This window comes from Mustela lutreola, chromosome 2 (assembly GCF_030435805.1).
Source record: "Mustela lutreola isolate mMusLut2 chromosome 2, mMusLut2.pri, whole genome shotgun sequence".
Taxonomy (NCBI): domain Eukaryota; kingdom Metazoa; phylum Chordata; class Mammalia; order Carnivora; family Mustelidae; genus Mustela; species Mustela lutreola.
In genome coordinates, this window is record NC_081291.1 from 71,189,767 (window position 1) to 71,204,812 (window position 15,046).

At 40.1% G+C, this 15,046-nt stretch overlaps 1 protein-coding gene across 6 annotated transcripts in view; it reads left to right on the top strand.

The window, feature by feature from the left end:
- Positions 1-13,974, top strand: part of FBXL2 (F-box and leucine rich repeat protein 2) — a 155,067-nt gene extending 141,093 nt beyond the window's left edge. For 3 of the 6 annotated variants that reach the window (XM_059162209.1, XM_059162208.1, XM_059162215.1), the window contains 2 exons: positions 12,163-12,375; positions 13,018-13,974. In XM_059162209.1, the coding sequence (XP_059018192.1) occupies positions 12,163-12,375; positions 13,018-13,125 (321 nt within the window). In that variant the 3' untranslated portion in view covers positions 13,126-13,974. Of the gene's footprint in view, positions 1-10,072; positions 10,227-11,035; positions 11,124-12,162; positions 12,376-13,017 lie in introns of those variants that run through there. The other 3 variants (XM_059162212.1, XM_059162211.1, XM_059162210.1) reach the window with 3 other exon arrangements.
- Positions 13,975-15,046: the final 1,072 nt, after the last annotated feature.

The window sequence follows — 15,046 nt, forward strand, 5'->3', positions numbered from 1 at the left end:
TAATGCAGGAGAGGGGAAAGGCTTATTAAGGCTAGCCTGAGCTTATTTTAATGGGCAAGTTTCAACTTCTTTGAGTCTTGATTTCCTCGTCTGTAAAATGGCAATCATAATACCTACTCCGTAGGGAGGCTGTGAAGCATAAATGAGATAATATATAAACAATGAGTGGCAGATGGCTTTGACTATTGACTCTTTATTAGCATAAACTAAAAGTCCCTCTGCTCTGTGAACCATATTGGCAGATTTTCCTAGGAACTCACGGAACACGTCAAGCTTGTTTGACATGTTTGCCCCTCTGATTATCCTTAAATTAAACCAGTTTTTAAATTATATAAACACTTACCTATGCCAATATAGAAGCTTTTCAATTAATATGAAAGCATCTGTCTCCTTGGTCCCAGATGCAACTGTTAACGTTTTGATTCCTCAATTTCCCTGTTTTAAAACAATGAAGTTGGTACTCTGACACCATCTCCATCATCTTCCTCTAATCTGCATGGTTATATGTGTGTATATTCATATATGTGTGTATGTAAGTAATATCGATACATATACACTTTGTTTCTGGTTATACTTTATTGTAAATAATTAACTTCTATTTTTAAAAAAATTTAATTAGATTTTCTTTCCAAATTCTGGTTTGTTTTTTTAGGAATTTATTTATTGATTTTAGAAAGAGAAGGACAGAGGGTGTGGGAGAGAGTCCCAGTTAGAGTCCACACTGAACACGGAGCCCGACATGGGCTAGATCTCATGACCCTGGACACCCAACTGACTGCACCACCCAGCTGCCCCTCAAATTCTGTTTCTTAATTTAAACAACGTCCTGGCTTTATCCACAAACAATTCCAAAGCTAAAAACAAATGAACAGCAGTAATTGATTACATAAGTACTATTTCATGTAGAATCATATGTTGTGATTGGATTCATGAGAAGAAACATTTCCCATGTTGCTCAAAGAGGAATCATTCAAGCTCCAAGGTCTGACAGAATTTCTTTTTCCTTCTAGGTTCCCTTCCCTCTAATTTGTACTCAGCTGCTTATTTCTTGTATCCACTATCAGGCTTTCTTGATTTTTTTTTTTCCACTTTGCAGAAATACCTCACACCCGTATACTTGTCTTCTCCACCAGAACTCATCAGGTCCAAAATTGGCAGGCATTTCCTTGCCTCAAAGATTGTAGTAGTCTATTTGCTCAACTACATCCACATTTACATTCTGAATAATCTGGCAGTCAGAGTGACTTATCTTTTTTTTTCCTTTTTTAAAAATAATAAATTGATTAATTTTTCAGTAATCTCTACACCCAATGTGGGGCTCAAATTCATGATCCTAAGATCACAAGTCATATGCTTTTCCGACTGAGCCAGCCAGGCACTCCAGGGTGGTTTATCTTTCAGTTTTAATTTTTTACTGAAATAAAATATAAATGCAGATAAGAGCAGTTATTATAGGTGTATATATCAGTGCACAGTACTTGTCACTCTCCACGTGCTACCTGGGGTGCTACACACAACACACTGAAGAATCTGCCTTACCAGACTCCAAACAACCCTTTTCTGCTGCTCCTTTCGGGTCACTGAAACATCCCCCCCCCACCACCATCACCAAGGGGAGTGACTTCCAACTCTAACCATAGATTTGTTTTGCCCTTGTTTTGTACTTTATTATCTATAAACTATGAGTGAGGGGTACCTGGGAGGCTCAGTCAGTTAAGCTTCTGTCTTCAGGTCATGACCCTGGGGTTCTGGGATTGAGCCCTGTATTGGGTTCCCTGCTAAGTGGAGAGTCTGCTTCTCCCTCTGCCTCTCTACTGCTTGTGCTCTTCTCTCACTCTTTCTCTCAAATAAAATTAAAAAAAATAATAAACTAAATAAACTATGAATGGAATTATGTGTCCTCTTTGGTGTCTGTCTTCACTATTATATTTGTGAAGTTTATCCATATTCCTACATATAAATGAACATTGTTCATTCTCATTGCTGTATGGAATGGGCACAGTATGATTTAGTTATCCTTTCTACTACTGATTATTTGAGTAGTTTCCAGTTTGAGGGTATTAAAGCCAATATTATTCTGACTTGTGGTGAACACATGTATGCATTCCAGTCAGGAATATACAAATCACGCTGCAATGTAGGAGAGTTCCAGTTGCTCCACATCCTCACCAGTAACATCTTTTTCATTTTAGCCATTCTGGTGGGTATGTAATAATACATGATGGTCTCTTTGAAAAACAAACATCTCATTCTCCTTAAAACTCTTCCCGATGACCTTAGGATCAAAATAAAATTCCTTTACGTGGCCTGTACAACTGTGATCTGGTCTCCACCTCTGCAAGTCCATCTGCATCTTCCTTTCTTCCCATGCACAGTACTTGTCACTCTCCACGTGCTACCTGGGGTGCTACACACAACACACTCTTCACACTCTTTCTCCTTCTTGGCTCCTCATCCTTCAGACGTCAATTTAGTGGTCATTTCCTCAGGTCACATTCCACTGCTCTGTACTCTGAGAGCACTTACCTTAACTTCAGCCTAATAGTTATGTCTTTCAAGACCTCAGTTCCACCAGTGTGTTTTTACTCACCCACCATGGCAACATAGGGCTTGGCACAGAGTTAGAACTCCTATATTTGAAGGAACGAACGAATAATGGGACTTTGATGTACTACTTTTTGCCTCTGAACTTTTATGGTGGGGTGAATGTTGCATTTTATATGCATTTGGATAAAATGTCAGATCTGAAACTATTGATATGGAGAACTTTAATTACAGAAATGCCATTTGGGGGGCACCTGGGTGGCTCAGTCAGTTGGGCATCCAGCTCTTGGTTTTGGCTTGGGTCATGATCTCAGGGTCCTGGGGTCGAGCCCTACATCAGGCCCTGTGCTCAGCATGGAGTCGCTTGGCAGTCTTTCCTCTCTCTGCCCCTCCCCCTGCTCATGTGCATGCACTCTCTCTAAAATAAATAAATAAATCTTTAAAAAAGAATTGCTATTTGGCTATACAATGTTCATCTGAATTTATTACATTCTGTAGCCTTTACTATTTATACCCAAGAGAAACCAGTAATGTCAGATCACAGTCTATTTAATTATAACCATCAAGAGTGTTCAGTAAGTCTCTGTGTCATGGCTGTTTGCACAATTTTCTAAATGACATGGACATCAGACTCATTGCACTGGCCTCCTCAAGTGGAGGAGGCTATGAAATTGCACTGAATGGAGTAAACTGAAATTTCCCCTGCAATCTTTTTTTTTTTTTAACTTTTAAAATGGTCCTTAATAGGGGCACCTGGGTGGCTCAGTGGGTTAAAGCCTCTGCCTTCGGCTCAGGTCATGATCCCAGGGTCCTGGGATCGAGCCCTGCATCAGGCTCTCTGCTCAGCGGGGAGCCTGCTTCCTCCTCTCTCTCTGCCTGCCTCTCTGCCTCTCTGTCAAATAAATAAATAAATCTTTAAAATAAAATAAATGGTCTTTAATAATAAATAAGTGAATTAATAGCAATTTAATAAAAATGAGCTAGCAGCTTACTTGTTGCCATGGTAAGAGTGAGCTTCGATTCTATTCCTTAATCACCAGAATAATAGCAAATCCACAGCGTAAGTGGTCTCAGTCCACACTGTAATCTAATACCAGCAGGTTGCTTTTCTTCAGCACCCTGCTACCTACCTGTCTCTAACTGACTGAGCCACCTATTATTCTTTTGTTCATTATTGAATTGGATTCTTAGAGCTCCCCTGCCCGGGAGTGTGGGGATTCCTGCTTTGGCAGACCCCCTAGGATTCCACAGAAAAGCCGTCCATCTGAAAGCAGGTGGTTGATCTGCTCAGTTTCTGTTAAGACCCATTAACTTTGCCTTGATGGGCACTTATGTGCATTTACTCCTTTATTCCCAAGGCTCATTGGCACTAAAGTTTGAATTTTCCAGAATTACTGCTACTCAGAGAGAGTCCTGGGTACCACCAGCTCTGATTCCTTTTTGTTCAATGGAGTTATACTTGATAAAATATTATATTAGTTTCAGGTTTACAACATAACAATTTGATATTTGTATATATGGTGATTGATCAACATGAATGAGTTTAGTTGACATCTGTCTCCCTATTTATAAAATATTTTTCTTAGGTTAAGAACTTTTCAGATTTCCTCTCATTATATCCCTGTAACTTATTCAGTGATTGGAAATCTGTTTATTTTGACTCCCTTCACCCTTTTCATCCACTTACCACCCCCCACCTCTGACAGCCACCAATGTTTTCCTTTTTTATGTTTCAAATTTTATTCAGATTCCAGTTAGTTAGCATACAGTGTAATATTAGTTTCAGGATGTATTCTATGAGATTGGTTATTTGCTTGTTTTTTAAAAATTCTACATATAAGGGACATTATATGGTATTTTTCTCTACTTAACTTATTTCACTTAATGCCCTCTCCAGCCATGTTGTCACAAATGGCAAGATTTCATTCTTTTTTATGGCTAAATAATATTCCTATGTGTGTGTGTGTGTGTGTGTGTGTGTGTGTGTGTGATGTTCATTACCCATTCATCCATTGGTAGATACTTAGGTTGTTTCCATGCCTTGGCTGTTGTAAATAATGCAGCAGTGAACATGGGAGTACAGCTGTTTTCGAATTCGTGTTTTCATTTTCTTCAGATAAATATCTATAAGTGGAAGTGCTGGATCATATAGAGTTCTGTTTTTAATTTTTGAGGAACCTCCGTATTGTTTTCCATAGTGGCTGCACCAATTCACATTCCCATCAGTGGTGCACAAGGGTTCCCTTCATGTCTTTGACATTTATCACTTCTTACCTTTTGGTAAGAAGCCATTCTGACAGGTGTGAGATGATGTCTCATTGTGGTTTTGATTTGCATTTCCCTGGTGATTAGCATTGTTGAGCATCTTTCCATGTGTCTGTTGGCCATCTGTATGTCATATTTGGTAAAATGTCTTTTCAGGACATTTGACCACTTTTTTTTTTTTTTTTTTGCAACTAGGTTATATGTGTTATTTCTATATTTTGGATATTAGTCCTGTATCAGATACATGTTTTGCAAATATTTTCTCCCATTTTTGCCTTTCCATTTGGTTAATGGTTTCCATTGCTGTGCAGTAGCTTTTAGTTTGATGTAGTCCCACTGTTGCCTTTGCTTTTAGTATTCTTTCAAAAAAAAAAAAATCATTACCAAGATCAATGTCAAGGAGCGTATTGCCTGTTTTTTTCTAGGATTTTTATGGTTTTAGGTCTTACATTAAGTCTTTAATTTGAGTTGATTTTTGTATATACTATAAAATAGGAGTCCACTTTCATTCTTTTGCATGTGGCTATCGTTTTCCAAGCACTATTTATTGGAGTGTCCTTTTGCCACTGTATATTCTTGACTCCTTTGTCATAAATTAATTGATTAATTATGGGTGGGCTTATTTGGGAGCTCTTTATTCTGTGCCATTGATTTGTGTGTCTGTTTTTAATGCCAATACTGTACATTTTTATTACAATAGCATTATTCGTAATATAGCTTCAAACCAGGGAGTATAATGGCCTTCAGATTTATTCTTCTTAAGATTGCTTTGGCTAATAAGGGTTTTTAGGGTTCTGTATACATTTTAGGATTGTTCTCTATTTTCTTTGGTAGGCAGCAAAACAAAGTTTATTGAGCCATAGTTATTGAACGATAGTACAAAGCTCCCCCAAAGGGAGGGGACCCAAGAGGGTTGCCCAGGATTGTTCTATATTTCTATGAAAAATGCAGCTGAAATTTTGATAAAAACTGCTTGAATCTGTAGATTGCTTTGAGTAGTATGGACATTCTAACAATTTGAATTTTGATCTATGAACACAAAGTCTCTTTTCATTTGTTTCTGTCATCTTAAGTGCATCAATGTCTTACGGTTTTCAGAGTGTAGGTTTTTTCCATCTCCTTGTTAAAGTTATTTCTAGATCTTTTATTCTTTTTGATACAACTGTAAGAGAGATTGTTTTTCTTTAATTTCTTTCTTCCTTTTTCTTTCTAGAGAGAGAGAGTGAGCAAATGTGAGTGGGGGCGGGGGAGAGGGAGAGGGAGTGAGAGGATTTGAAGCAGACATGGGGCTCAATCTAATGACCTTGAGACCATGACCTCAGCTGAAATGAAGAGTCAGATGCTTAACCGACTGAGCCACCCAGGTGCACCTTAATTTGTCTTTCTTTTTTCTTTTCTTCTTTTTTTTTTTTTTTTAATTTGACAGAGATCACAAGCAGGCAGAGAGGCAGGCAGAGAGAGAGGAGGAAGCAGGCTCCCCGCTTAGCAGAGAGCCTGATACGGAGCTCCTATCCCAGGACCCTGGGATCATGACCTGAGCTGAAGGCAGAGGATTTAACCCACTGAGCCACCCAGGCGCCCCTTAATTTGTCTTTCTGATAGCTCATTATTAGCATATAGCAATGAAGCCAGTTTCTATATGTTAACTTTGTATCCTTTACTGAATTTGTTTATTGGTTGTAACAGTTTTGTGGTGGATTCTTTAGGGTTTTCTGTATATAATATCACATCATCTGCAAATACTGACTGTTTTACTTCTTCCTAATTTGGATGTCTTTATTTCTTTTTCTTGCCTAATTCCTCTGGCTAGGATTTTTAATACCATGTTGAATAAAGATGGCAAGAGTGGGCATCCTTATTTCTCACCTTAAAGGAGAATCTTTCAGCTTTTCACCATTAAGTATGATGTTAGCCTATGAGCTTGTCATATACAGTCTTTATTATGTTGAGGTATGTCCTTTCTTTACCCATTTTTAAAATCACAAATGGATGTTGATTTTGTCAGATTCTATTACATCATCTATTTAGGTGATTATATGATTTCTGTTCTTCATTTTGCTTATGCTGTATCATATTGATTGTTTTGAAAATGTTGAAACATCTTTGCATCCCTAAAATAAAAATTCCACTTGATTGCGGTGTAGAATTCTTTTAATGTACTGTTGAGTTCAGTTTGGTAATATTTTGTTGAGAGTTATTGCTTGTGTTTATCAGATGTTGGTTTGTAATTTTCTTTTTTGTAGTGTCTTTGTCTAGTTTTAGTATCAGGATAATGTTTACCTTGCAAAATGAGTTTGGAAATGTTCCCTCCTCTTTTTTGGAAGACTTGGAAAATGATTGGTATTAATTTTTCAAATATCTGGTAGAATTCACAAATGAAGCCATCTGGTCCTGGACTTCTCTTTGTTGGGAGGTTTTTGATTGCTGATTTAATCTCCTTACTAGTAATCAGTATGTTCAGATTTTTTATTTCTTCATTACTGCTTTGGTTGGCCTTTGTTTTTAGGCACTTACCAGTTTCTTCTAGGTTGTCCAATTTGTTGGCATATAATTGTTCTTAATAGTCTCTTATGATCTGTTATATTTCTGTGATATCAGTTATAATTTTTCTTCTTTCATTTCTGATTTTATTTGAGTCATCTTGTTTTTCTTGGTGAGTTTAACTAAAGATTTGTCAGTTTTGCTTATCTTTTAATAAACCAGCTCTTAGTTTCATTGATCTTTTCAGTTGTCTTTTTTTTTTTTTTCCCAGTGTTCCAAGATTCATTGTTTATATACCATACCCAGTGCTCCATGCAATATGTGTCCTCCATAATACCTACCACCGGGCTCACCCAACCCTCCACTCCCCTCCCCTCCAAAACCCTTAGTTTGTTTCTCAGAGTCCACAGTCTCTCATGGTTTGTCACCCCCTCCAATTTCCCCCAACTTACTTCTCCTCTTTTTTTCCCAATGTCCACGGTGTTATTCCCTATGCTCCACAAGTAAGTGAAACCATATAGTAATAAACTCTCTGCTTGACTTAATTCACTCAGCATAATCTCCTCCAGTCCTGTCTTTTTAGTCTCTTTTATTCACATCCTCTCTAATCTTTATTTCCTCCCTTCTACTAATTTTGGGCTTTGTCATCTTTCCATAGTTCCTTAAGGTGTGAATTTAGGTCATTTGACTTTTCTCATTCCTTGAGGTAGGACTTTATTGCTATGAACTATTGCCTTAGAAATGCTTTTGCTGCATCCCATAAATTTTGATTTTTACATTTCTATTTTCATTTGTCTCAAGACATTTTTTACATTTTTCTTTTGATTTCTTCTTTGACTCATTTGTTGGTGGTTCAGTAACGTGTTAAATATCCACATATTTGTGAATTTTCCACATTTCTTCTTGTAATTATTTCTACTTTTATATTATTGTGGTTGGAAAAGTACTTGATAATGATTTTAATCTTAAACATATTAAGATTTCTTATGTGTTCTAACATATGATCTGGTCTGGAGAATATTCCATGTACACTTGAGAAGAATGTGTATTCTGCTTTTAGATAGAATGTTCTGTGTATATCTATTGAGTCCATCTGTTCCATCATATTGTGTACAGCTTGCGTTTTCTTACTGATATTGTCTGGATGATCTACTGTTGATATAAGTGGGTATTAGAGTCCTCTAATTACTGGATTGCTATTACTTTAGGTCTGTTGATATATGCTTTATATATTTTAGGTTGATCCTATGTTGGGTGCATAAATATTTACCAATATTTATGCTCTCGTTGGATCGACCCCTTACATCATTATGTAATGTCCTTTGTTATTATAGGGTTTTAAAGTTTATTTTGTCTGATGTAATTATGGCTACCTCCAACTTTTGGGGGGGGTTTATTTGCATGGGCTATCTTTCTTCATCCCTTCACTTTCAATCTGTGTATGTCCTTGCAACTGAAGTGAGTCTCTTAAAGGCAGCATATAAATGTATAAATCGGTCTTTTTTTTTTTTAATTCATTCAGGCACTCTATGTCTTTTGTTTTGGGGGGGGCTTGTTTTGTTTTGTTTTAGATTTTATTAGTTTGAGGGACACCTGGGTGGCTCAGCTGTTAAGCGGCTGCCTTCAGCCCAGGTCATGATCCCAGGGTCTTAGATCAAGCCCTGCATCAGGCTTACTGCTCACTAGGAAACCAGCTTCTTCTCCCACTCCCCATGCTTGTGTTCCCTCTCTCCCTGTCTCTTTCAAATAAAATCTTTAAAAAAATTTTTGAGAGAGAGATAGCAACAGAGAACTTGAGAGAGCCCAAGTTAAGAGAAGGAGAAGGACCCTCCCCACTGAGCAGGGAGCCTGCTACTGGGCTTGATCCCAGGACCCTGAGATCATGACCTGAGCCAAAAGCAGATGCTTAACTGACTGAGCCAGCCACATGCCCCAACTCTTTGTCTTTTGTTTGGAGAATCTGGCTCATTTACATATAAAGTAATTATTGATAGCTATGTACTTATTACCATTATGTTAATTGTTTTCAGGCTGTTTTGTAGTTCCTTTCTGTTCCTTTGTTCTCTTCCTTTGTGGTTTAATGACTTATAGTAGTACACTTAATTTCTTTTATCTTTTGTGTATCTACTATAGATTTTTACTTTGGGGTTACCAGGAGGCTTACATATAACAACTTATATTTGTATCAGTCTATTTTATAACAGCTTAAATCTGAATACATTCTAAAATTCTGTGTGTTTACTCTCCCTCTCTCCTCCATTTTGTTTTTGATGTTACATTTTGCATCTTTTCATCTCGTGTATCACTTGTTTGTAGTTTGGGTTTTGTTGTTGTTTTTGTTTTTATTTTACTACTTTTGCCTTTTAGCCTTAATAATAGCTCTATAAATGATTCACCCGTTACATCTTTCCTATATATTTACCTTTGCCAGTGAGATTTATACTTTCACATTTTATTTAGTGCCCTGTATTTTCATCTCAACAAAGTCCCTTTAATATTTTTTGTAAAGCTGGTTTAGTAAGGTAATTAACTCCTTTAGCTTTAACTTGTCTGAAAAACTCTTACTCCAATTCTGAATGATAACTGTTAAGAGTATTCTTGACTGAAAGTGTTTTTTTCTTTCAGTACTTTGAATGTGTCATGCCACTGCCTTCTGTCCCTGTGGTTTCTGCAAAAAAAAATCTGATTGTACATAACAAGTTTTTCTTTTCCTGATTTCAAGATTCTCTTTAACTTTTGACATTTTATTTTTTTTTTTTAATTTTGTTTATTTATTTGACAGACAGAGATCACAAGTAGGCAGAGAGGCAGGCAGAGAGAGAGAGGAAGAACCAGGCTCCCTGCTGAACAGAGAGCCCGATGTGGGGCTCGATCCCAGGACCCTGGGATCATGACCTGAGCTGAGGGCAGAGGCTTTAACTCACTGAGCTACCCAGGTGCCCCAACTTTTGACATTTTAATTATAATTTACCTTGGTGTGCATCTCTTGGGGTTCATATTTATAGAACTCTCTCTAGACTTCCTGGATCTGGATTCTGTTCTTCCCCCCAGGTTAGCTTTCAGCCATTATTTTTTGAAATAATTTTTCTGTTGCTTTCTCTCTCTTCTCCTTTCGAGAGCCCCATGATATGAATGTTAGTCCACTTCATGTTGTCCCTTAGACAGAAAGAAAGTCTTCACTTTCTTTCCTCTATTATAGCTGTAATTGGGGTGCTTATAGGAGGGGAATTCAACATCCTCTCAGAACTAGGTGATCAAGGAGCATCCCTGAGTGGCAGGCCCCAAAGACTGGGGCACCAGAAGTAAAAATGGGACACAAGATGCCTATAAAATCTCCCCTCCAAGACATCCTGGGGACCCCCAGAGATCTCCAGTAAGTCTCACCAGCCCTTAAGATGTGTTTAATCTGAAGCCTGCCCCTTAGGCTGCAGCTATGATGATAAGCTATTTTTTTTTTAAAGGTTTATTTATCTATCAGAAAGGAACAGAGAAAGTACAGGCAGGAGGAGCAGTAGCAGAGGGGAAGCAGACTCCCCACTGAGCAGGGAGCCCAATGTGGAACTCAATCCCAGGATCCTGGGATCCTGACCTGAACGAAGACAGACACTTAAGCGATTAGGCCACCCAAGTGTCCATGGTAATAAGCTATTAGTCCTCTTTTACAGACTGAATTCCTGGGCCTGTTGTCTCTTGCTGTGCCCTGGGGATACTGGCCATTTCAGAACTATTTCTCTGTTGGTTACAGTCCTGTGAGGCCCACCAGCATAAGCCCCATTGGCCCCCAGAGCCAGGAGATGCAAAGGTGTCCTCTAGCAACAGCTGCAAAAACCAAGGTATCAGATGTAAAACCAGGGCATGGGACACTTGTAAAAGTTCCTTCCTGAGAGAGAATGGTGTTCTCAAGTACAGCAGAGGGAGAGGGAGAAACTGGCACCCACTAACTGGGGAGTGACTGAGGAGAGTGTAGAGATGGTGCCTACTAAGAAAGAAAAGTAGAAAAAGGATAAAAAAAAAAAGCCTAGAGGGTTTTTTGTTTTGTTTTTAAGCATCCACCAGTTGGAGCAAGATAGAGGGGGTGCACAAAGATGGGTGCCCACCAGTCCCTATACCCCAGCATGCCCCCAAATGTGTCAGATCAGGTGCCTGACCCTCAGGCCAGTGTCCAAGACCCTCCCATACGAAGTCCAGACACCTGCAATGGGCCACGTCCAGGTTGGGCCCTGAGGTGGGTGAGTCCACATGTGTGAGCCCCTTAAGAGCTGTTGCTGGGATTCCTAGTCTCATGGGTCTCGGGGATGTAAGCCTGTTGGTTTCCAAAGCTAGCTATTTTAGGGGCTTGCCTTTCAGGTACAGATCTTAAGAGCTGGGTTGCCCAACATGGGGTTCAAGCCCTTTGCTCCTCAGGGACAAACTCCAGGTTTTGAGTTCCCTTCCAGCTGGGAGTCTCTGCATTGGGAGTGGGACTTATGGCAAGATTGTGTCCCAGCTTCTCCTACTCCGTGACCTGGACCTTCTCTCATTCACTCAATGTGTAGGAGTCACTCAATTTTTAGGGTTTGTTTTTGTTTTTTTCAGAGTAGGTGGTCCTTTATGTAGATGAGAATTAGGGAGTTTATGAAAGGTGAGTTCAGGATCCTTTCACATTGTCCTCTTCAACTGTATCATCACCTGCAATTTGATTTCCATCTTTACATAATTGGAAAGATGAGAACAGCCACCAAGAGCTGCAGCAAACCCATGGCCACAGGACCCCAAGATTTTGTGTTTAATCCTCCGGTGATAAGTGGCTACTATAGGGTGCTGCTCAGCCCAGGCCCGGAGCCTTGGAAAGAGCAGGTCTCTCAGATATCCATGCGTGTCTCCTTGTTCTAGAGTCTGTCCCACTGTGAGCTCATCACAGATGATGGGATCCTGCACCTGAGCAACAGCACCTGCGGTCACGAGAGGCTGCGGGTACTGGAACTGGACAATTGCCTCCTCATCACTGACGTGGCCCTGGAGCACCTGGAGAACTGCCGCGGCCTGGAACGCCTCGAGTTGTATGACTGCCAGCAGGTTACCCGCGCAGGCATCAAGCGGATGCGGGTAAGGCAGGGCTGGCACACTTCCTAAGCAAACAAGAGACAAGACTCCCATCTTCCACATTTTATCCTAAGCTTATAGTGACGTTTTAGAAGTGTCTTCTTGTTCAAAATTTCCTTATTAGATCTCACTCTGGCCAATTCAACTTCCAGAATGGGTGCAGGACAGAGGTTCTAGAGTCTGGTGATCAGACCCTTGTAGGGAGAGAGACTTACAGTCATTACCAGCAGGAAGGAGACCATGGTCTTGGTTAACTTCCAGAGAACAGGGCTTAGATAGAACATGGCTTTTCTTGTCCCACATAGTACACATAGTTTTCTTGAATACACTTTATGTTGAGCAGCTTTGCATTAACCTCACAGAACTGCCCCAGGTGCTAACGGCTGCAAGGATGCCGCTCAGTGTCCATACAGGACCAGTGACTGCCCCCCAGGGCAGATATTCGGGTCTCCTCACTTTAGAAGGATACATATATAAACAGGAATAGCTCTAGCCTACATGAGAAACTGTATTTGAACTATCTGCCTGAGAATCAAGGAGGGTCAGTTCTACAAGTAAGGCAAACTGCGGGCTTGTCTAGGATTGTGCTTGTAATCCTCAAATACACACATGACTACCCCATATCTGTCTGCTTTCTGCCTCCAGGCTCAGCTCCCTCATGTCAAAGTCCATGCCTACTTTGCTCCTGTCACCCCCCCGACAGCAGTGGGAGGAAGTGGACAGCGACTGTGCAGGTGCTGTGTCATTCTCTGACGGCGACTGCCTGAGTCCAAGGCACGATGAGGTGTCCCTTCCTCCAGAGAAGACCCGGGTCTTCCTGCTCCGCCTTCACCCAGATCTCTTGGTTCTCCATTGGGAAAGATATTTACAGGTAAAAGACTTCAGTAGGGACTGCAGTAACTCTGGTGATAGTTTTCACCTTCATTCTGCTACAATACAATCGAATGAAAGCCTTGTGTCTGCCAGCACATGGCAAGAGTGGTCTCAGCACAGCCTGGACCACAAAGGGGACCTGGATCTCTTAAGAGGTGGGTGCCTTCTTAGGTACCAACATCCTGCCGTTGGCTTTGTCAGCGCTCCTTAGACCATCAGTGTTAGCACAAACCGAGCAGAAAGACTAAGCTGTTGATTTTCTACCTGATACTGAAGCCAGTGGCCTACTTTAATTCACAGTGATTTCATTTGGATTAGCAGGACTTTTCCACTTTGAAGATGAAATAGTAACTTTCTCAAAGTGACCTGTACTGCAAATTCGTGATGCCTGAGAGTTTTATACGTAGAGACTTAGGTGGGAGGCAAGTTAGGTTGCCATGAGACACCAAAGAAATGAGGACTCTGAACTGGGTGGAGCAGGGCCTTCACCTTTCTGTTTCTGTCAACTTGTCATACACTCTTTCGGGGACCAAAAGCTAGACAAAAACAACCGAGTCCGTGTTGCCTGACTGGAAGTAAGCTGTGGCAGGTGCTACCACAGAGTGCATTTTTGTTCTAGGAGAAAAGCTAATCGTGTCATCTCTCACAAAATTTGGGGGACCTTAAAGAAATAGAATTAAGGCTTAAGTTATCTATAATATATATAATCAATTAAAAATAATGAATGGATGCATGTAGAATGGGTGTGATTTTTTCCAAGTTTATTTTAAAATCTTAGAAATCAAGTTACACCAGAACTATTCAAAAATTGTACACACTTAAAACTCAGCTCAGTAAAGTGTTGGCACCTTTTAGACTCATAATATAAAAATGAATAAACCATTGCAAAGCTTAAATCAGAGGGTTTTATTGCTATAATCTTCATGGCAGACAAATCTGAGCAAAACCATTTTCCAAATCCAGACCTCCCTAATATCTAAAATCAGGTAAGCTCTAGTTTCCATTCTGTGCTGTCCACATATGTGATATTTATGAAGATCAGGAACTCATCGCCATTCTCACATCGTGAACTTCAGACTTCCTAGCAGCCGTTCCCCACCACGAAGAGCACAGAGCTTACAGCTCACGGGAGGCTGGAATGGAACAGTGAACCCGACACAGCACTTGCCCGTGACCAGCAGTGCCTCCAACAGATGGACCATTTAGGAGCATTTAGGGTACAGCGGAAGAGAAGGAAGGTGCATACACGACCCCTTAAGTTAACAAGATTATCAGAATAAGCGTTCAAGCCCTGATGACCTCACCACCTGGCGAGATCCTCTAGTTTTTCCTGGTCTAGAATGTGCGCGTATATACCACAGCGGTTATTTTAATATACATTTACACCACTATGTGTGGGGGCATGACTGATACAAGAAGCTATTTAAATAGCATAAAACACAGACTTGTGTCAGTAAATTATAGTCTCTGTTTTTAAAAATTTCTATGACCAGGGCTTTCTATACGGTCTCTTTTGAGCCAGGACACAACCTATCAGAGTTACTAGACTCATTCCTCAATGACCTATGACCTCATTAGAAGACAAGAGCAGCTCAGGTGAGGCTTCTCAGATGAAAAAATCAGGTTTGCTTCCTCTGTAGGTGTGGAACAGTGAGTGGAATAATTTGTCCTCAGTTGCATCATCTTTGAGAAAACAAACCAGAGAGAACACAACACATAGGTCTTGCCTCTTAGACAACATGTGGGCTTGGGGGTGCTCAAAACACATGCATGGAATGAACCCCCTCAGATTCCAGGACTT